General features: G+C 42.8%; 3 protein-coding genes and 2 non-coding genes across 5 annotated transcripts; 2 read left to right on the top strand and 3 right to left on the bottom strand.

Moving 5' to 3' along the window:
• Positions 1-1636: 1636 nt before the first annotated feature.
• LOC125772320 (uncharacterized) lies at positions 1637-15375 on the bottom strand. The gene is made up of 6 exons (XM_049443892.1): positions 13840-15375; positions 12150-12410; positions 7686-8333; positions 7406-7610; positions 2433-3352; positions 1637-2361 (listed from the first exon to the last, which is right to left on the bottom strand). The coding sequence occupies exons 1-6, from the start codon at positions 14554-14556 to the stop codon at positions 2107-2109; spliced, it is 3006 nt and encodes a 1001-aa protein (XP_049299849.1). The 5' UTR covers positions 14557-15375; the 3' UTR covers positions 1637-2106.
• On the bottom strand, positions 6682-9734 carry LOC125771326 (retinaldehyde-binding protein 1-like). Its single transcript, XM_049441864.1, has 2 exons — positions 7686-9734; positions 6682-7610 (listed from the first exon to the last, which is right to left on the bottom strand). Exons 1-2 carry the CDS (start codon positions 8397-8399, stop codon positions 7350-7352), a joined length of 975 nt encoding a protein of 324 aa, XP_049297821.1. The 5' UTR covers positions 8400-9734; the 3' UTR covers positions 6682-7349.
• A 1270-nt stretch (positions 15376-16645) lies between the features above and the next one.
• On the top strand, positions 16646-18421 carry LOC125771322 (retinaldehyde-binding protein 1-like). Its single transcript, XM_049441858.1, has 2 exons — positions 16646-17529; positions 17608-18421. The coding sequence occupies exons 1-2, from the start codon at positions 16810-16812 to the stop codon at positions 17881-17883; spliced, it is 996 nt and encodes a 331-aa protein (XP_049297815.1). The 5' UTR covers positions 16646-16809; the 3' UTR covers positions 17884-18421.
• Positions 18422-20464: 2043 nt separating this feature from the next.
• Positions 20465-20537, top strand: Trnav-uac (transfer RNA valine (anticodon UAC)). The gene has a single exon. It is a non-coding gene; the product is annotated as a tRNA-Val (tRNA).
• A 2055-nt stretch (positions 20538-22592) lies between these two features.
• Trnav-uac (transfer RNA valine (anticodon UAC)) lies at positions 22593-22665 on the bottom strand. Its single transcript has one exon. It is a non-coding gene; the product is annotated as a tRNA-Val (tRNA).
• Positions 22666-22671: the final 6 nt, after the last annotated feature.

The following is a 22671-nucleotide window of genomic DNA, read 5'->3' as shown; positions in this document are numbered from 1 at the left end:
ATAATTTTGACTCTCCACTGTATCGAGCGTTAAACCTCACGATTGCGCTCTCTCTCTCTCTCTCTCTCTCTCTCTCTCTCTCTCTCTCTCTAAGGGAGTTCCCACAATAATCCGTCGAGCACGAGAGAGAGTTGACGCCGCAAGAGCAATAGTGCATAGTAACCTTAGTAGACTTTGTTATGATTAGATCACCACCGGGAACCCTCCCATCAGCTTCCTATAATCCCTCAAGAAGAAGCGATATGTTTGGAATCGCGCCATTATGTGTCCCTCCATGGCACTAAGGTCAGTGCGATGACCGATCGCTGTCCAACACGTGCAAAACGGCACAAAACGTACCGGGTGTACAATTTCGTTTACCGAAAGTAATGTGTTTTTCCTCGACAGCCAGACCCCGGACAATGTGGTAATGGGGTGTATCGAGCTATTCATAATTCATGAGTTTACTGAGAATCAATCAAAAATTGCTGTACGAAATAAGGGAACGGTGCTGTACTCTGGTGTCCTATTACCGGATGAGCGTGGCTAAGGGCTTTGGCATCGGAAATCATTTTCGCCGCAAGAGGCTTGACGACGACTTGGTGATGCTGATGACTTTACACGTAGCTCGTAGTGCGAAGTGAAATAAAGGGATAGTAAAATCTGCACGTTAAGGTATTTTGTTGACAGAGTCGATTGATTGCCGTTAAGTTATGAGGGCATGAATGGTTTATGATTTCTAATGAATAATTGAAACGTTAATAGAATTGGACGTTTGATGATTTGGATATGATTCAGTGGATAGAGATCGATTTATTTATGTTTCAAAAAACACTCAAACATTTCCTATTTTTATTCAAAAACTGTATAGAAACTGACCATTCAAAATTATTGTTTACATTGGAGGATGGAAATGATGAATTTGCTCTAGCAAAAAGCAATTAGTATCATTAATCGATTTTCCGCACGGGAATGCAGTTAAAAGGGCAAGTGACAAAATAATGGATGAAGAAGCAATAATGAATGTTTGTGCTAGGCATTGGCGAGTAGCAACTGCAACATTGTTGCAACAAAGGAGAACGACCTGTTGTTGGGCAGATCAGTTTACAATTGATTTGCTCAACAAGGCGACGAATGTTAAGACAACGATCGTATTTGATTTTTTAAACATTTTATAGCACGGCTTCTATCATGTTTCACTTCATTGCATACTTTTAGGCGTTTTAAAATATCTTCCATCTGTGATTTTTTCCTCCACAAAATGCTTCATTCGCTTTTGTAGGAAAAAAATTAGAATATAGTAAACATGACGTCAAAATAGCTATGTTGTGGATATTCATGATTCCCAGCACGTACTTTCCAATGACTTTATCAACCAGGAAGCGACGGCACAATAACATCACGAGTGTATACTAAGCATAATAATGCTTCATGAGACATGATTGGATTCCACTTGAGATGAGTTCCTTTATGGTAAAAAAACACTATTATTTAATTAAAACACTCAACAAGTTTTGGTTTATTTTTGAGTTAAAAAATATTCTTTTTAATGCATGAAACTTTTTTGTTTACAAAAATACACAATGTAAAAACTTCTCCTTTTGCATATCAACTCATGAAGGGTAGAAATTTACAACGTTATATAGACGGTTTATCCAAAACTTTATCCTTCACACCTTGGCTGAGGGTCATCCTTGAATACAGATTATCATTTCTGGTCACATCGCGGTACCCGCGGCTCAATCTTCCACGATGAAGAAAAGAAAGAAACGGTTTTGTTTCACTTGGACTTGTGGTCCTCCCATCTTCATTCCAGCGTTGTTTCACGCAGGTGCTAATTATTATCATTACGCGCAATGTCAACAGCTGCTTGTGCCAGACGCCTACCAAAACAAACCTCGCCACAAACGCAAAATGTAAAAATTATTCGAATCATTACCATATACAGGGCGAAGTTGCTACTGTTCACCATTTTCCAGAGAGTATTTAAGTAGTTAAGAGACATGAAAGAACATGAAAACGTTCGGGATTATTATATGTTAACAAAACGCACAAGAGATACATCACAGTCTATGGGAACCCATTGCTTTAAAACTAATCCATCCGGTGGATCGGCATCCCCTTTCTCTAGTCTAGCTGCAACTTGCGGAAGCTTCCAATAGTTCCAGTTTCAATTTCGGCCACGTGTGGTTTTTTGCAGCTGTCCATATCCCGTCCAACCTCGTAGTCCATCTCATCGAGTGCAAGTAGTTGTGGGCGATAGATTTGGCAGCGCTTCTCAAACGCGGCAATGTGTACATCCTTTGGGATCGGTCCACCATACTCTTGTGGCATCAGTCGCTTGTCAACCTTTTTGTGCAAATCTTCCCAACTGCGGTGACACTGTGGGTAGCAAAACAAAATAACGATTCTTACTCCGTGTCTCCGTGTCACACTGCTATGCGATCGCTTACCATGATCCGATTGCGAAGCTTCTCGTTCAACATCGTCAACGTGTAGTTGGCAATCTTCAGCGCAAGGCTCGGTGTATTGACGAAGTGTAGCTCCTGGATGCGCATCGGCACTGCGTTGTTAAGATAAGTGGCCAGATCGCGAATATCATTCAACGTCACCAAGCCCAACATTCCCATTGTAATACCGGTCAGATCGTACACCAGCACAAACCCCGCACACTGCACCGTGGCATCGTCATACAACGTTTCACCCACCAGCATGTGCATACGACTACCGTGCCCGATTGTGTACACCTTGGGATCCAGCGTGCCTGCATCACCGAAAATCACCGTCCGGCCGCGTGCATCCTTCTCCAGCACCGGGTACAGAAAGCCCGCCTTCACAAGATCACACATCTCCCGATCCTCAATATCCAAACCCTTAAACCAGTGTGGATGTACGACCCGGCACGCGAGATACCGCTCCAACATGGTAGACGCATTGATGAACGAGTACTTCTTCGTGCGCAGGAAGCGCAACAGAAAGCGTGCATCCGTGCGGCACCGTTTGATGCACGGATGCTTCGCGATCCAGTCACGCAGCTGTTCCAAACTTTGGTCACGTATCGTCGGGTTTTCACGCAGAAAGTCCCGCGCTAATTGCTGACAGTGTTCATCCAGCTCGTCGATCTCGTTATCGTAGTGGGCGGGCGCTTTGTCCAGGTTCGGGGCCGCAATCAACACTAGCTCGTCACTGGGCATCTTGGGCTTGCGATGTGACGCACCTTTTTTGCTCACTGAAACTGACGCAAAACGCTCTGCCAACTGAGAGAGAAGACACTGACACTGTACCCGAGAGACAACCGTACCCGTCGACCGATCAAGACGAAATAAACCACCAAGGTGCACGATCGATGGTTTAATAATTAAAGATTCGGGTTACGAGTGCTGTAACGTACGGGCGTGTTGGAATGGAAATCGTGCGCAAGAAGAAGGGAGAGGGAGAGAGAGACAGGTTTTCTTTAAAGCGATATCTTCTAGTTGCTGCAGGAGAATGGATGCATTCGAAAGGATATCTTAAGTAGAAAGAGATTGTTAATGTTTTGCTATATCGATGTAGGTGACAACTGAAGATTTTGTGTACTACTAAAGAACGTTTGGTCAATATAGGAAAGAATGAGAGGAACAGAGATACCCTTGCGAATCAGCCCCATAGCTGGAGGCTATTAATGTTTGTTGCTTCTGACGAGCTGATGGATGGATAATCGATTATCCGGTGCAACAATATAAATACACTGACGTTGGTCCTGTGTATGAATGGGAATTTTACCGCGAAAGTTGCAATAAAATTACATGAGGAGGTAGAATTATTATGCACTTACTCATATACCTACTTGGAGGTTTCGGGGAGTTTCATCTTGACGAGAATGATTTGTTCGTTGATTTAGAATAAAATGAAGCTTTTTGATGCATTCGCGTGAAGTGATCTCATAGCGGCCCGGTGGTGCATGTGATAAACGGCGCCCGTCCACACAGCAGGACCGGGTTCAAATCCCATCCGGACCCGTCCCTCCGTAGCAAGGATTTGACTATCCGGTTATGTGGTAAAAAATAAGTCTAGTAACCCAGAAATGACCTTAGAGCTCGTTAAAAGCCTACAAGAGAGAGAGAGAGAGAGAGAGAGAGAGAGAGATCTTATAGCAGAAACACTAAACTGTATGCTTAGTGCAACACATAGAACGCGGTTCAATTCTTATCTGGACCCAAAACTTAATTTCTTCACTTAATAGAGAAAGCGTTTTCCTTGTGATTTTTTTTTGTATCCATCGTATTAGTAGTCAATAGGAAGAAGACATGTTGCATATCTCTCGCATCTCTCATCTCATCAAAAGCTCATTTCATAAATTGACCTAAAACTGTTCAATGTTGATTTGTTTGCCTTCTCAACTACCACAAATAATAATACGATTCAATTTTTTAAATAAGTACGCACGCAGTACACACACACACTTGCGCAGACAATGCGAACGCACAAATACCTCAAGAAAACCTGGCACCATCTTTAATGCACAATATATCTTTTCATAAATTATGCGGCGAGATTTTATTTTGTATGTAAAGTATATGATCCTCTCTCTCTCTCTCTGTCTCTTTTACGCAATCCTTTTCATTTCAATTCCCTTTTTCATTATGAACGGAAACATTGAGTAATCGTAAAGTGCAAGTTATTCGTATTAGTACTGCTGCTGGGCGCATGATGATGCTGAACGATTACAGATGAATGGTAAAATAACACACTGAAAATCGCCAAGTAAGTGCACGGCCTTGTGCGTATGGGTAAACCACTGCTTCGGTCAGCATCTCTTCCAGCTCACCGTCTGGAAATGCGTCCCCAATTCCAAGGTTCAATTATTCAATTGTGCCCCAGCCTCCTTTCCATCGGGCCGTTTTCCTTGCGGGAGTTTTTGGCGCTAGGAGCTTTCGGCCGTACTTTCACTACTTGCCATTGCGGCTCAAGTGACGGGTGAGCACTTGGAATAACTGGTCAGGGCATCCCTCCAAAAAGCAACGAAAAATAAAATGCTGCCCCATGGCGTAATACTGCCGCGATTGATGCTCTTTCGGATTCGGTTTCATTTTTTTGGGGCCAGATGCTTGCCTAACCGCTCAATTGAACTATCATTGCACATGACTTCAGATCACAGCCGGGTAGGACAGTGTGGTCCGGTGGACAGACGAGATGAAAATCTTGGCTGGTTGGATGCTGGGCGTGTCCCAAGGTGTGGTATGCTTGAGCAAGCGAACAAATGTTGGCCGATGGACTGAGGTGCAATATTCCGTGGCGTGAAGTGTTTACGGCTTCTTGTTTCAGTACGGGCCAGGGTGTAAAAGACGATAGTGCAAATATCCCCGACCTTAACCTAAGATAACCTGATGAGCATCTCGTTACCGGATTGCCATCGGATGGTGCTATTAATTGTTGTAAAATTTATGCATTAAAAAGTGAGAAGCGCAATGAAATAATGAAACTATATGGCCGGTTAATGCGGAACCCTTTTTACAAGGACGATCGTCTTAAAATTCTTTTCCATTATAGCTTTTCTTAGAGTATTTTATAAATACAAGTAAATCCGAACAAGATTTCAAAAACATCATGGACTAAACTGTGTCATTTACGTGACGTGACTAGGCCCACAGGAATCCTATTGAGTTTGACACTAGAAATGTACACACTGAGTAAGAGTGTGTGAGTGAGTTTAAGTTAAATTAATTAAATTACGAATCAAATAACTAATCACTGCAGTAGGGTGATTTAAATCCCAAAAAGAGTAACAAACCCCTTACTCACTCTTATTGCGTGATTTGAAACTGCAAAAGAGTGAGTCATTAGTCGACAGAGAGAGAGAGAGAGAGAGAGAGAGAGAGAGAGAGAGAGAGAGAGAGAGAGAGAGAGAGAGAGAGTGAGTGAGTGAGTGAGTGAGTGAGTAAAAACTCCGAGTAGTGAGTCATTAGTCGGCGGAGAGAGTGAGGGAGTAAAAATGTCAATGAGTATTCAAAGGACTAGTTCAGAATAATATTCTTATGATTCTCAAAAGAGTGAGTAAAAGAGTCAAATCCTTATAATCACTCTTTCACTCTGTTTCAACTCTTTGAAAAGGGTGAGTCATCTCTATTTAACACGGCTATCCCATCAAAATTACATCCTAAATAGAATATCTATCGATCAAAATCATTTACGTTACTCAAAACTAATTTAATTTTATCGTTTGCTTGTATTGATTGATAATTTAGTAAAGTATATTTCAGTAAGGTAGTTGTTCAATTTACTAAAGAATTTTTATTAGTGTATATCAGATTGTAACTTATATTTAAAATATTATAATGCATATGCTTAACTATTAAAAAAATTATCAGAATAATTTAAAAAAATAGGTTAAAATTTTAAAAAATTAAAAATGAAAAAAAAAATAAAAAATAATTTTAAAAAATCGCAAAACTTTCCGATGGACCCCTCGGCTTGCTTAAGGAGCTTTAATTTGGCGGGAAATTAAAAAAGAAGCTTTAAGCTAAGCTTCGACGTACAGCAAAAAAGCTTTCCGAGAGTGCTTTTTTCCAAAACATAAGTAAGTTGGTGAAATACTGAATCATTTGGGAAGATATTCAAATTTTGCATAAATTTCAATTATTGAAAATGAAAAATAACTTAATTGTTTCTCTCTTGTTAGCTTTTATAAAATATAGAAATTTAAAAAGAAAAAAAAACAAATGGTTTAATAAATTTGTGCGCAGTATTTATTTTGCCAAACCCGTGCAACCCTAAGCTTAAACATAATACTGGGAAAATATATTCTAAACCTGCTTTACATTGTAATTACAACAACCATTATGTGCACTAACACCAGCGTTCACGCACCAACTTTTCATCCTCACAACTACCCAAAAAAACAATCGCCCCGAACTAGTTTCTAACTTTCAATGTCGGGTTCGAGGTGATACAGCATATGATCGATGTTGCGCTTAACAGGTTTAATGGGATTTTAGAGGGAAGTTTTTTTTTGTTTGTTCGATTGCATACGCGCGCCATCTTGATCTGTCATTTGGCATTTGTTTATTGCTAAATGCTACGTCATTCGCAAATAGCGTGACTAAACAAGAATTTCAGCTTCAAAAACATGACCGGTTTAGGGCAGGGAACGATACAGTCTCCTTCACGGTTCTGTGCTCAAGATGGATGTTTGCCTTTTGTTCAAAGCCTAATGTTCGAAACAATCAACCGTCGTACCCGTTTTGGGAGATAAGATAATTTTTTTTTGCAGTAAGCAGTGATGCTGTAGCAGTGTGGAAGACAACATTTTGTTAGCTTATCACATTAAACACCTTCGTGTGAGGGTTGAGGCAGAAATTAATGGAACCTGACGTGGCCAGTTTCGGGTTAATTTAATCGATCGAGAGCTTTCGGAAGCTGCCGGCGGCACCGTCTGCTACCACCTCACCGACGTCCTCGTGTACGGACGCTTCCCGTGGATCTTTCAGATCGATCTCCATATCGTCCAGTTCGAGTAAGGTTGTTCTCTTCGCACGGAGGAACTCTCGGAAGCGTTCGTTTAAAGCCTTCAGAGAGAGGCCCTTGCCACCGTACTCTAGCGGCAGAAGATCAGGTGACACCTTGGCCCGTAGCTCTTCCACCGTGCTGTGACACTGTGGATTACCGAAAAAGTAGAAAAGTACCTCATTAGAACTGTCATTTATAATGGGTTTTGATGCAGTAATTACATGGATGCGTGACCGGAGCTTTTCACTGGCAAACGACAAACAGTATTTGCTGATTTGAGCGGCGAACGTCGGCACACTGACGAAGTGATTCTCTTTCAGTCGCACCGGAATACAGTTGATGACGCTCCGGAGGTATCCGGCCAGGTTGTCCAACGTCCAGCACGTGACATGCGACATCGTCATGCCACCATTATCGAAGATGTGTGTAAACCCCGCAATCTGGTTCGCTTCCTCGTCCAGCAATGCTTCGGCTACGAGCATATTCAACCGGATCATGGTGTCGGAGTTGTATCGCTGTGCGTCAAAGTTCCGTACGACACCGAAGATCACTATTCTACCACTCGACGGATCACGCCCGATCGGTAGCATACAACAAGCATCCAGCACCGCCACCAGATCCGGATCCTCTGGATCCAGGCGTGCGAACCATCGCGGATAAGTTTGACGCATCGTCAGGTAGCGTTCCAGCATTTCACAAGCGCGCGGCACGGAGAACTTCTTCACACGCAAAAACCGCAACAGAAACCGATCGTCCGTACGGCAACGGTGAAGACGTCCATTTTGACGGATCCACTCACGCATCGCGGTCAGCGAGTCCTCCCTTAGCTTGCCGTCTTCACGCAGCTCCGTGGCCGCAATCTGCTCCAGCTGGGCGGACAATTCATCCGTCCCGGAATGACCCACACACGGGAAGAACGTTTGAGCGCGTGCCATGGCCGGGGACCGTTTCCGAGACCGCGTCCGTTAGCTGAACTGAACACACTGAACACCCGCAACATGGGAGCCGGTTGGTTCTGTTTGCTGTTTAATAACATACAAACTCCCTCCTCCACCGGAACATTCGTTCGCGCGGACGATTACGAAGCTTTTTTCTTTTCATTTTGGTTTGAATTTTTCGTTCCTGTCTCATCACTCGTTAACGTTCACACTGTTGTTGGTACTGTGGATCTAGTGCAGTGGTCTCCAACCTGTGGTCCGCGGAAGATACGATCGGTTTTTGGTCGTTGAACCAATCTTTGTAACATTGAATGTCAACCGATTTTGCTTTGTTATTATCAAACTTGGCTGCTCTCTGTAGAACAAATGAAGGTGGAATGAAATAGATAAAAAATCTCATGCAGCATCTCGATCGTTTGCGGAGATGAGAACACTTAGTAAACACTCTCATCACACTCTTTTTATGTCTTATTTGCTCAAACTCATAATCGATTCGGAGCAAAGTTTAGAATTCTCTAGGTTATTATATTTTTATTTTGTTGTAAAATTATTCGATCGAAAATAAGTGTTTCAGTCGAACTTTCCGTCAGAGGTATTTTGAGATTTTTAATTTTCAATACATAATATAATAGTACATACTCCTGCCCCCCCCCCAAAATCCCATGCGGGCCACGATAAAAATATGATATTCCGAAATGATGGTCCGCCGTACTAAAAGGTTGAGAAACACTGATCTAGCCGATTTTTGAACAGTGATCACTTGTCTATCTGTTTCTCTCTCCCTCTCTCTCTCTCTTTCCCTACCATCCACACTCCGTCTGGAGATACACTTAATTGACTGACTAACTAACTGACGGACGCAGTGGTACACACAGACGCTCGCTCGTCAAACGGCAGCAAATATTCCAGTTTTAAAGCGACTGTCAATGATGACCCGAGAAGGGAGTTGGGTGCGTTTAGGTGAGAGCCATCACCGTTGCTACGCTTATGGTTTATTTGTTTACTTTTGCAAGGGCACAGCAAGTGATGGCGTGTCGGACGTAAAGATCGCATCATTGTGAATGATTGCAGAAGAGCAATCACTGGATCGGTGCGTACAACAAATGTGTTCCTATCTGGCAATCTCAAAATTCCGCCGTCGGAGTGTGCGGCCTAGCAATCATGTGTGAGATTTGGCGGTGTGCGTTACTCGATTGATGGAATTATATCACTGTTACGAGGCGTGGAGACATATCTGATGGAAGAAGGAACGTGCGAACGGAGGGCTACATCAATTTCGACCGTGGAAGATATTTTTTGATTGGTTTTTTTTTTGTTTTTTTATGATGAAAAGCGAGGGTCTCTTTATCAATATATCATGTTGGTTGCAAAAATAAATTTTTCGTTTCAAATAATCTTAATTACCTAAAGAACTTAACAGAACCTAAAATATCAATACGTTTATGCGTGTTGCATATCTTTAGGCGTTTTTCTGCTTTGTTATTTCGCCTCAAAGTATGCAATAAGCTTGGCGTAGTAAATCACGCATAGAAGTCGGTTAGCAGATGCTTAAAAACCATCGAATTGATGTGGGATTCCAAACCACAAATTCTATGATAATTAGTGCTAGAAAGAGTCTTACAAATGTTAGCAATCAATATCTTTCCGATTACCCTTTGAAGGTTTTTTTGCCATGCCTGTATAAGCGAACAAACGGGCTAGTCTGATCGGCAAGGACATGAAACGGGATCAGCTTATAAGATTGACAAATTTAAAGAATTTTTTAAATTTTTTTAATTATTTTTTGTTCTTTTTTTAGTTTCAAGCATTATTTGAGTGAAAAGAAACTTATTGCAACCAATTGGCATTAAAATAAATCAATTTAATTTTTTTTGTTAAATTTCCCAAAAAAAAACGTAAGGGGTAAGCCTTATGATTTTTTCGAGTTAAAATTTTTTTCTGATTTCTTATTCTTTTTTTAATTTAAAGCATTATTTGAGTGAAAAGAAACTTATTGCAACAAATTCGCATTAAAATATATCACATTTAAAAATTTTGCTAAATTGTTCAAAAATGAGGAAAATTTTACATTTTCTCAAACAGGGTATGGAACTTGGTTCCTCGAATAACTTCTGGCACAGACATCTGAGGGTATGGCCGTCCAAGAAGAAAATGTAGCCATTGGTGCCATCTATCGACCACAGGTTAAAGATTGGCGATCCGTTGGATACCGACCGAGTTATAGGCAAAACTTGGTGCAAAAATGAGCCATATGAAATTTTCAAATTTTTATAATTTTTCAATTTTTTTATAATTTTCTATTCTTTTTTTGTTTAAAACATTTTTTGAGTGAAAAGAAACTTATTGCAACCAATGGGCATTAAAATAAATCAATTTTATTTTTTTTGCAAAATTTCCCAAAAAAAACGTAAGGGGTAAGCCTTATGAAATTTTCGAGTTTAAAATTTTTTAAATTTTTTTTTTTGATTTTTTATCCTTTTTTTAATTTAAAGCATTATTTGAGGGAAAAGAAGCTTATTGCAACAAATTTGCAACAAACAACATCAATTTTTAAATTTTGCGAAATTACTTTTAAAAAAAGCTAAGGTGAGCTGAAGACGAGGAATGATATGAATTGAATGTGAATGGATTGTTCGATTTGAAAAGTTACATCACCCATCATGAGTACAGTCGCATTATCTAATACCGTCGCTAGTTATCGTCAATTTAAATGATCTTAAAAATGTATACTAACATTAACACACCAATGAAGTGATCCAAACGGTCCCCAAAGACAAGCCCGCTGGCACTTGAGCCAAACTTATTTGCCCACAGTGTTCAATTTAAGGATGTTTAGTCGTCCGAAAACTCGTGGTTAATCGTTTGCTAACATCAAACCATTCACGCAATCACAAATTTAAAGTGAAACCTCTCATACAGCGGCATAGAAACTCTCCCATTTCCTTCCCAAAAAACATAAAAATACAGACAAACACACTCGCTACAAATGCTATGCCATTTATCAAACAAAAAAAAAAGGGAATGTGTAAGCTGCAGCGTAGATATAACGAACGATCTACTATCTACGGCCAATGTCTCGCTAGTGCATTCAGCGCAGACAGCAGACGATGAACGTCAAAATTTGCCGTGGGGACAATCACAATCGATCCGTCATCAGATCAATGCGTGTAAGGGTGTAAGACGAATGAAACGATATGCCTGAAGAAAACGATCATAAATAGTGACCGATCAGTAGGCGCTTGTTTTGAAACCTCTCACTAACAGCATCACGGGTCGCGTTGCTGTTCCACTGCATGATTGATTCGAATGCCGTAGTGGATGCATTTTTATTACGTTTTACTTTTTTTTATTATAATCCTTATAAACATGAGCTTGTTTGCCCTTCCAGTCGTACCTTATTGAAATTTGGACATTTACGTCAAACAGAGAAATAGAGCTCGTGTGTTCCATCGCATCGGAGAACGTGAACCGTAAATGATCGTTTAGCGTATATACTAATACTAAGCATAATACAAGATATAACCCTATGAGCCTAAGACCCTAACGCTAGTGATGTGAACCCGCCCTGAAGATGTTGGACGGAAAGGAAATGACGAAAGGTGACAGCGAGAGATAGTTCGAGTGTGCGATGATGCAGCTTTCAATGACGTTGAATTACAAGTTTACAGTTGCAAGTAATGGTTTTTGCTGGTCAGAGCATCCTAAAGCATGCTACACCGCACAGTAACACAGATAAGCATCTCCTCAATCGATGTCCAGCTTGCGGAAGCTGCCCACCATGCCTGTATCGATACCGCCCGGTGCACATCCGGTTTTGCTCCAAACCGATGAAAACTTTGCCACATCAATCTCCATCTGGTCCAGCATCTGTAACTCTTCGCGACTCTCGCGGATGCGCTTGCTGTAGACGTTTGTCAGAGCTTTTGGTTCCTCAGTTTCCTCGGTATACTCGGTCGGCAGTAGTGTCTTGCCCAGGTAGCTTACGGCTTCGTTGATCGTCTTGTGGAACTGTGATGAAACGGAAGAGTGAAATTGATGTTCATTAAAAACCGTCGCTTCATAGTCCTAACATTGAAACATTTTTATTGTTTTACGCCACTTGAACGTCCGGATGAAAAGCTTTACAGTTATTGGAAAGTTGAAGTTACGCGCAGACAGTGAGTTGAATGATCTGAAAGATCGGTTTTGGAAGAAGATCTTCATTTCCATTTTTGTGCCAAAATAAACCAGTTCGTGAGGTTCATCGTCCAACAGATAACGTTACGGGGTTTTGGCAACAACTTGTCTGATATGCAAATGAGTTCTTGCCAGATTACAACATCGAAACCCCTCCTGAGATGGGCGTCATCGGTTTATGTTTCGGTTCGATTTAGCAATGATACGATAACTTTTGCGACTAAAACCGATGCTTATACTCTCTTCATTCACATCTCAGAACGAAAGCATGCTAGAAGACGGGGAGTACACGTACAGCAATAGCTTGTGTCGTCATTCCAGCAGGTTGATCTTGAAAAACCAAAAACCCTGTTCAAGGTTATACCGATTTCGTTCACTAATTTGCAGAGTCTTAATCACTTCATCAAGAGGGCAAACTAATGACAAAGTTTTTGGGGAAAACAATAATTATCCAATAACGCGTCCCGCAACCGTACGGTGTCAGTTACGGGGTTTTTCTCAACAATTCATCACAAAGCTGTAATTATTCGTTTGACTCAACCGTTACACTAAACATCAGAGTTCACCTTCAAACACAATCCCGTCTTTTCTGTTGGCCAAGCAACGTACGGTGTATATCGTCGAATTCAAAATTCACTGTGCATATATTATGTATATTAGTAGCGTGGCACCATAGCTTTAGTAATTCGTATTTGGCAACGATCACCGTCTGGCAGCTGTAAGATATCTTCAGTTCCCTTTCTTTTTCCCCCACACAGACATGGTTTAAGCTAATATTGCAAATTGGTATTGTGCGGATTTCTCTTCTCTACACGCAACATCAGTATCGGATTTGCTCGATCGAAGATCATGCTATTGGGAATGTCATAGCGCACACCGAGTCAAAAACTAACACGACGCAACGACCGGACATTACTGCTTTTGTTAGTCGTGACGTTGGGAATTTACAAAACAATTCAAACCAAAAACCACGCTGTCAGTTTGTAGTTTCTAACGCGTCCAATGTTGCGTAAACACTCTGGCCGATTGCGCCAAACTCTGGCCTACAAATCTCTTTGTCTTGGGGCGGGAGGCCTTTCTTCTCACACTGTATGTCCACTTCACCAAAACAATCTAAAACCCCAAAAAAACGTCGCTCCATATCGGGGAGGTGTGAATTGCATTGCAATATTTCTCTGTCCAAGATCTCCAAGACTGAGGGGGAAAAAAATACCCTCGACTTCTAAAAGCTATCTCTCCGGGGTCGACGGTTTCTACTCACAAAAAATCGATGCTTCAGCTTCGGGCTGACGTAGGTGAACAGCAGGTCAACGATGGATGCGGCCACCTTCGGCAGCCGGATAACGTGGATTTCCCGGCAACGGATCGGCAGCAGGTGATTGATGTACGGACCAATGTTACGCATCTCGCTCAGCCGGAACAGTGTGAAGTGGGCCATGGACGCTTCGTAGCAGTCGACCACCAGTACGACGCCCGCCACCTGTACCAGCTCGTCGCACGACAGGATCTCCATGTTCATGTGCAGAAACCGTATCAGATCGACCAGATCGTACTTGTCCACGCGAAAGTTGCGTGATTTGATCAGTATCACGATCTGTCCCTTGGCGTCGAATCCGAGCACATGGAACACGTCCTCCTCGCCGAGCGTCTGCATCGTCTTGTCGAACGGATCCAACCCCTGGAACCAGTGCGGGAACGTTTGCCGCAGGGCGAGATATCGCTCCAACATTTCGCACGCCTTCGGGATGGAAAACTTGCGCTGGCGCAAAAACCGTAGCAAAAACACCGAATCCGTACGGCACCGACGGATGTACGGATGCTTCGCTATCCACTGGCGCATCTGATCGATGGCCTGCTTCCGGATCAGATCATCCTCGCGGAGCTGTTCCGCGGCCAGCTTCCGGTACTGCTCCGGCAGGCTGCACCTGTACTCGTCAAACTTGTCCGGACACTTCTCGACACCGTACGTGACCGTCATTGTCGCGGCTCGTCCTATTGGGTGCTCCTATTCGCGATCACCACCAAACACCAACTGACACCGCCGATCGATACGATCGGTCTGCGAAAGCTTCACCCAGGCCGGGGGTTTCCACTGTGCCGCGGTCTCTTCACGTTGGAAAAACGCACTTTCCCTTTCCACCAGTGCTACACATGGGAGGTGTCACTTTTGGCCACAGGTAGCCAATGCATCCGTCTTTCTCTATTCTCGTTCGCGAACGGGTCTTCCGAGGTTTTCGGTCGTTTTCTTTTCTCCTCTTTACACCCGTTGCTGGTATCACGTGGGCCAACTGGTTTTAGTGCCGGATGAATTATTCGTCTCCACGTCGAGAAGATTGGTGGACAATACTGGTGGAATTCATACGGGGGAGGCCAACTCGTTCAGTAGTATCGGGCATTAGGCGTATTAGTCAGACAGCGCGGCGAAAATTAGGCAGCTGGGTTTGGCCATATGGTAAATTTTAGGTCTACATCAGCTGACCATTGATTGAACCGCTTGGACAACTCGTTGCCGATAGGATAGCCTTGTGCCGAAATGCAAAACCTATTAAAACCGAATATGTCGTCAATCGATGTCGTGGCGTCTCATTCCTGCATTTGGCAATAGGTACGATTCTAGTATTGGGATCACTGCGCAGATACGCCCGTCTGAGATAGTTGGGGTTCGATGCTTTATTCAACAGTTTCGCACTCACAAGTTCACCCGTTTCTGTAGCCATACTTTTCTTCTCCTTTTTTCCGTTATCGATCGCATATTCAATCCCAAAAGAGTCTGTCTCTGACCTTTGGATTGGTTCGCAACGGTGCCTTTGGTACACGGGAAAAGTCTCTGCAGTCTGGTTTCAAAGGATGCAAAATTCAAGGTCTTGTTTTGATTCCACAAAAAAGGTAAACCAGTGTGTACTGTGTATGTGTGTTGCATTTCGTGTTCCGCAGTGTTCCGGCATTTCGTGTTGACTCAGTGACAAGCTGGCCAGTAACAAAACAACCAAAAACCCGAAATGCGAGTGCAATCTGCTTTCGTAAAAAAACACACATTTGGCACTGTAGACAAACGTTTGTTTTGTTTGGACAAAGCTAAAAGGTGGAGTTTCGGCCCAGCAGAGGTTAATGGATCGGCCAACAGCAAAACAGATAACTTTGGTCCGTAACGATACGGATACATGTAGCCGATGTGTAAAGGATAGGCAAATTGTTGATGAGTTACAGACCATGCGGCTGTCCACCGTGGAGCAGAAGTGTGTGAAGGACAGATCACCGTAGTCGCATCCAGAATAGGTCATGGTCTACTCCCCAAGCACTCCTGTGAGTTGATGGTTTCTTTTGTGCCGTACTTCATCGCATCTTTACGCCAGGATACAAGCCCGTGTTGCAGGTTAACAAGCGTTCGTAGGGTTTGACCCACCATATTAATGAGACACGCACGTAAGCCCAACGAACTGCCATTACATAACCTCAATTTTCAATGACTGCGAAATCGAAAACCGCCGACACTGGTAAAGACGGTTTTCTGTATCGTCATCGCTTTTGTGCAACACAATCAGGCTTCTGTTTTCTCGGGATGCAATCTCGACCTGGAGTCGGCGAGATCCCACTTGTAACGGAGCGCCCGTATGAGTATGATGTGTCTTTTAATTGCTTTTTTGTTGAGTTCGTCACAGCACAACCTCCGATCGTAATAAACACACAATACGCCTGTTGCGGCATCGACAAACGGTTTTTGGATCGTTAAGTTAGGCTTTTCGGTAAAACCTCGATCTAATCGGCAATGTTGGGAAAGTGTCGACAGATATATGCCAACATCCAGTTTGCTGACACGCAATTTCCTTATGTCACTACGCTATTACCGTTTTTTCTATTACCCTAGAAAGTTACTAACCGGGAAGTAGACTATTGCCCCAAGTTCTCGACCCTGTCTAGAGCAATCTGTTTCTCTCTGACACAGTGTAGTACGGCAATACATTACCAATACGCGTGCAAAACAAATCATTATCATGCAATTGCAAATGAGCGTGTGAAGCTTGGACACAAGCATTAGACAATTAGCGATCGGCCGTCCAGGCTCCGAAACGGGGGAAATCGCACTCACCTGCAGGAGGCTGGACGCTACTTTGAAACAGTTTTGATCGAGCACCAGTTCTAACAACAGGCCCCAACTGGTACGGTAGCGTTGTGAGCTGTGCGTCTTGAAGTGTAAATTTGTACGTCAGAAGGTGTCACTTCCTTTACCACCATGCATTACGAAGATGAAATGGACAAACATCCGCGCGAATATGCGCCATACCGCTCAACGCTGGATGAGTGTGATCTCGCGCTAGCCGCTAACGAGTTGCACGAGAATGAGGACACGCGCGACACTTCCATCGCTCAATTGCGTGAGTTTATTGCCAAACATCCCCAGATCGTACGATGTCGTACGGATGCGGTGTTTCTCTTACGATTTCTTCGCTACCGGAAGTTTAATGTCGCCGACGCCTGTGCAACCTTGGAAGGTGGTATGGCGTTTCTGATGCGCATGAGAACACTGTACGGTGAGGAGGTAAGCACGTTCCATCCGAACGTACAGCGTATGCTAGATCTGGATGCGATCGTACCGCTCGGGTTTGACCGGAAGCGACGGATGGTGATCCTCGTACGGGTCGGTGCGATGGATCCGAAGGAAACGACAGCTTTGCTGCAGATGCGACTTGGAGCACTAGTGATCAACACCTGCTTGGAGTACGAACGGACACAGGTGCACGGGACGGTATGGATAGTGGACTGTTCCGGGATGACGATGGCACACGTCGGTGCATGGGGACTGAGCGAGGTGAAGATGATGGCTGACTCCATCAACGAGGTGGTGACGATGTTTGTGAAGGAGGTACACATGGTGCAGGTGCCAAGAATAACCTGGCTGTTGCTGGACATACTGCTACCACTGCTCAGTCCGAAGATAAGAGATCGATTTAAGGTGCAATTACCGGAAGTCTTCCAGTATGTTAACATGTCTAACTTTTCTCCAATATTTATCTTTCATCTGGTTCAATAGTTCCATCGTACATACGCCGAACTACGCAACTCGGTTGATACGTCCATCCTGCCTACCACATACGGTGGTGAGCAAAGTATGAAACAGGCTACCGACCATTTTCGGGACATGTTCGAAACACAAACGAAATGGTTCAAGCTTGAGGAACAATTCTTTATGGATCTCTCCGTATCGGCGCCAGGTACGAGTGGTCGATCAACACGCAACAGCCAACGGAACGAGTTCCCTGGGGAAGAGTCTATGGTTGGAAGTTTCCGGAAGTTAACCGTCGACTGAAGGGACCGTTTACGTTCGTCACCCCGAGGGCGTCTTCAGCCTATTCCGGTTGTGTGGCATTCCGAAGAACCAGCTGGTGACAATCAACTACCAAAGAGTAAGTCAATTAGCAACGCGCGACCCATAGAACGGACCGACTCCTGGGTCGGTGTCATAACAGACGCGAACGGTCAGAGGTTTGCAGCTTAGATAATTACGATCGATATACCTGAGCGGTGTTTAGGTGCGCTTACGTACTCCGCAGGGTCCGGTGGGAGGTGGGTCAACAGAATCTGTCGATAACTTGTTTTGCAGCGAAGTTCTGGTGCTGTTCACAAGGAAGTGGAGAAAAGTGTAGATTGTAAGGTAGTAATTAGAATGCTTTTATTGCTGTTACACGATAAGAAAGCAAACTCTACGTTTGTTTGCGATGCACAAAGCGGCAAGGTTATTGGTTGTACGAGGTGTTTGTAAAAATTTCTTTAATTGACATTGATTGTAAAAAAACCCAGACAATAAATAGCATTCCGATTGTGGGATGGGAATGTTCTCAACAAAATGCCTTCCTTAAATGCATCGCTTTAGTCGCGATCAATAATCGTGGGTTGGGTAATTATAGTGTTCGATCTCACGACCGATTGATATGCATCAGTAAGCGTGTGCGGTGAAGAAATGTATGCAACATTCTCCTAAACGTTCGACTCGACACTAGAAATTAGCGTCCGCTGCATATACGTCAGCGTGTTCGCATCTAGCCAACCTTGTTCCGATACGCCTGAAACTGACCTTGACTACCCGTTTGTTGTTGTTGTTGAAATCCGCATCTTAACAAGCCGCTTTTTTTGAACGCACCGGTGATGACTAGCTGTAGGGCATTTCACCATTCCGTAGCACCGTCATCTTAGCCGAAGAAAACGACTCGGGACGACCTTCCACCAAAGCCTGGCGCAAAACTACACATTTCATCGCGTATCATCCGTTTCGATATCAATCATACGTTCTGCTCTGCCCCGTAAGCTTCTCTGGTGGCAAACTTAACGAAAAGGGGGCCCTTCTCCTAACGGTGGACAACGATTACAAACATCGGTTTGAATTTTCGTTATGGCATCATCGTTACCGGTCCAGTATGTGTGTGCGTGATTTTTTGTGACTTTTAATTTATGAACTAGCGAAAAAAAAAACTCATTTTCCAACAGTCGGAATAGAAACGTGCGCTTGAGTAACTCAACTTTTTTTTCAACCGAAAAATGTTTGGCTTCGGACATGACGATGACGTTTGTTGGTGCCTTTGGCCCTTTTGGCCGATTGCGTTTAGATTTGATCTACGCGAAGGTCAACCAATAAGCAGCTCGTGAGCAGAATGCATTTTTCCAATCCATTTCTAGTGTTTCAGCGTGTTTCATTTTCTCGGTGGGTGTTAATCGAGTTTTTTGGGGTGGCTTAGAGCTTGTCGAAATCCACCGTCTGAGATTAAATGGTGTCATGATTTGTCGAAATGTTTGATTTGTTTTGATGCTGATGTTGATCTTGCAACGGTTATTGTGAACGCGCGCCACTCATCATTTATCATTCCTGGAGTTTGTTGCGGTGGAGAAAAACATTTTCAAAATTTTAATATTGCGAAAAATGATTTGGTAGTTATATGTAAATTGTAACCTTTTTGAAAACCCAAATTTTGTAAAAAAATATTGATTATTATTAAGTTTTGGGGCCACGACAGTCGAGACTTTCCCTCAAATTTCCTCAGTCATTCAAATCCCTCAAAAAGCGTCTCAAAACCAGTGTTGCCCTGGCCGTTTGAGGTTTTCCTCAAATTTGGTCACACAAACAATCACTCATGCTGCCTCTCTTTTCGTCAGCGACAACAAACAGTGTTTGACAGATGCTACGTAATTCATGTAATTGTAATCTTTGTTCGAAGGTGTATTTGATCAATTCAATGGAAAATATGGTCAATAAAAAGTTGTTTTAAGAAAAAGAAAGTATTTAAACATTTTATCAATCAAAAGAACGAGATTCAAGGATAGTCTTTCGCATAAAAAGTTTAGTTTTTAAATTAAAACGTATACATAAATTGTGTCACACACTGTGCAACAAATGAACAATTTACCGTCGCAAAAAAAACAAAAAAAAACACAAATACGGTGTTAAATTATAATTAATGATAATTTTAGTTCTTCAGTAGGTATTTGCATTAACAATGGCACAAGAAAAGTGTACTTTCATTGAAAAAAACCGCAAACAAAAATATGTTTTGTTTACATTCTGAGCTGAGGCATCGGAACTGTCAAAACGATTCCTCAAAAAAAGTCTCAAAAAGTTTTTGAGGTTTTTGTAGATCAGCCAGGTTTTCCTCAAAACGCAAATCCCTCAAAATCACTCATAAGTTCCTGAGGTTTTGAGTTCTGAGGGAATCCTCAACTGTCGTGGCCCCGCAGCTTTAGAGGAAATAACGTTGCACCTTAATGCATGTTTTGTCGTGTACAATCACCTTAACCTAACCGTCAAGTGTTCATTTTGAAATGAACCACGCATTGGGGTGAAATGCGCACGAGCGTGTGTGTGGTTTATATTGAGCGTAAAGGGCTCACCCTTCGACAGCGGTTCCATAGTGTAGCGGTTATCACGTCTGCTTTACACGCAGAAGGTCTCCAGTTCGATCCTGGATGGAACCAGAGAAACCTTTTTATTGTTGTAATTTTACCACAAAGTTTTTTCCTACTTCCACATAAAAAAACACTCATCACAAAACAATGACAAATGTGTGTTTCCCTTCTTTCCGGACCATTCTTATCCCATGACGGAAAGAAAAACAATTTGTCAGCAGCATAAACGTTTTGTCGGTTTTGTTCGGTGGGATGGCGCGTGACAATTCACCTTCGTTCAAATCTTTCGCGTTCGATTCTATGCTAATCAGCACCAACACCGTTTAGGCCGAAAAAAAAGGGCTGCATTTTAAAGTTGATAGGGAAAAATCGGAACAAACCCCCCCCAGGGCTGCTACATTTTCTGGGATAGAAAAGAGATCCGATCTGTTCGTTCGTGTTACTTGACACTCTAAACAGACGTTTATGATTGATGCTTGACGCATTGTTTATCTAATTGTTCGCTGTTTTTGCTTTCATCTTGGAATGGCCTTACGGGCTGCTATTTGTCAGATGATCGTTTTTGTATGAATTTCCGCAGTTTTTTACGCATGGATGCTTTTTATCGACAAAAATAAAAGACCTTTCGGCATCCGCGAGAGAAGATAACGTGCACGAGGACTAGAGTGTCAAGGAAAAGTCACATCAACTGGAAATGCCATGTTTTGGAATTTATTAAAACCTTACAGCATTTGTAATTCCTAATGCCAATATCCGTTACGATGCGTTATGAAACGTTCGGATGCGTAGTTTTTGTCAAATGGGAAAACTTGAAAAATAAATAGTGAATGTGTGTTCAGCTTCATTTACTCTTTTTTTGCGGGGTCACACACAGTGGCAGAGCGGGTTTAATATCGTTCGTTCCAATTACTTTTACCGATTGAGCGATTAAGCGACTTCCATTCGAAACGAGCGCACACACGGGTTTTTCCTGCCCCTGAACTAACGTGTGTGTTAGCTGCACTCACAAGTCGATCGATTGAGTTAGAAATTTAATTAAAAACGATGCCTGAAAGCGACGAATTGTGACACACACTTACTAACACCGCTTAAGGGCCGCTGAAGGGAAAAATAAATTAAAACTGGAAGCACATTCTGTCACTTAATATCGGACCGCGATTAATCGCATCATAATCGTGCGCCCTTAATTCAATTAATTCATCACAGTCTTCTGGTCGGATGGGATGGGTTTTGTTTTACTTTTCCTCACTTAAACGTGTTTGTTGTGCGCAGTTCGATGCGTATGCAAGCGTTTAATTTGATCGTATCAATGTTTCAACACCCGCGCAAAAGGCACTGTGAGCGAGTAGAAGTGGAAAAAAGCACTCCAAATGAACCGCTCTAAATATGGTGATGAAAACTGATCCATTCAATCGAGTTTTAGAACCACACCAATATCCTCCCCCACCCCCTTTCGTCCCTGACAAAACCCAGTCAGATGTTTAGTAGGGAAGGAAACGCAATTTCCTTAACCCACCACGAGCGATCGTAAACCCAGAGACGGTTGGGCAGACAAACCCCGTACTGAAGACTTCTGGACGCAACGGTTTTAATTAGTTCTGATCAATTATTACATTTAGGGACGGCCCTTCGACGGAACAGATGCCACCAACTGGAACGCGCGTTGACACTTACATCTTCTTGCAGTGGGCCCTTTTGGGCCTTAAAAGGGCATGGTGTGTTTCAAAATTTGACACTAATTGCGCGATTCAATCAAGGCATCAAGACGATCAACCACAAGTTGACGTGGGATACAACGAAGCATAGGGCTGAAACTTTCTTTGTACTTACAGCAGGAAAGAAACAATAAAAAGGCTTCCACAGACCAATGCTTTTAGTTGCTCTTTAGAATAAAATTATTAGTTCTAGTTCTCATGTATACGTCCCTTAGTCATTTATAGTTTTCCAGATTAATAAAATCGTTCAAAAGAAGTAGTTGAGAAGAATATTTGTTTTTATAGCAGACGACAGTACAAATACTTGCCCTCTTTATTTAGAAGCTTCTCAGATAATAAAGTTAGTTGATCGCGTAACGAGGTAAGCCACTAGTGACCGTTGTAAAACTAGGTAATAAAAAAGAAGCTTTGGTTCCATCCAGGATCGAACTGGAGACCTTCTGCGTGTAAAGCAGACGTGATAACCGCTACACTATGGAACCGTACGT

Source organism: Anopheles funestus, chromosome 3RL (assembly GCF_943734845.2).
Source record: "Anopheles funestus chromosome 3RL, idAnoFuneDA-416_04, whole genome shotgun sequence".
Taxonomy (NCBI): Eukaryota; Metazoa; Arthropoda; class Insecta; order Diptera; family Culicidae; genus Anopheles; species Anopheles funestus.
The sequence above is the reverse complement of the archived record's forward strand: the minus strand, read 5'-3'. Positions and strand labels throughout refer to the sequence as shown.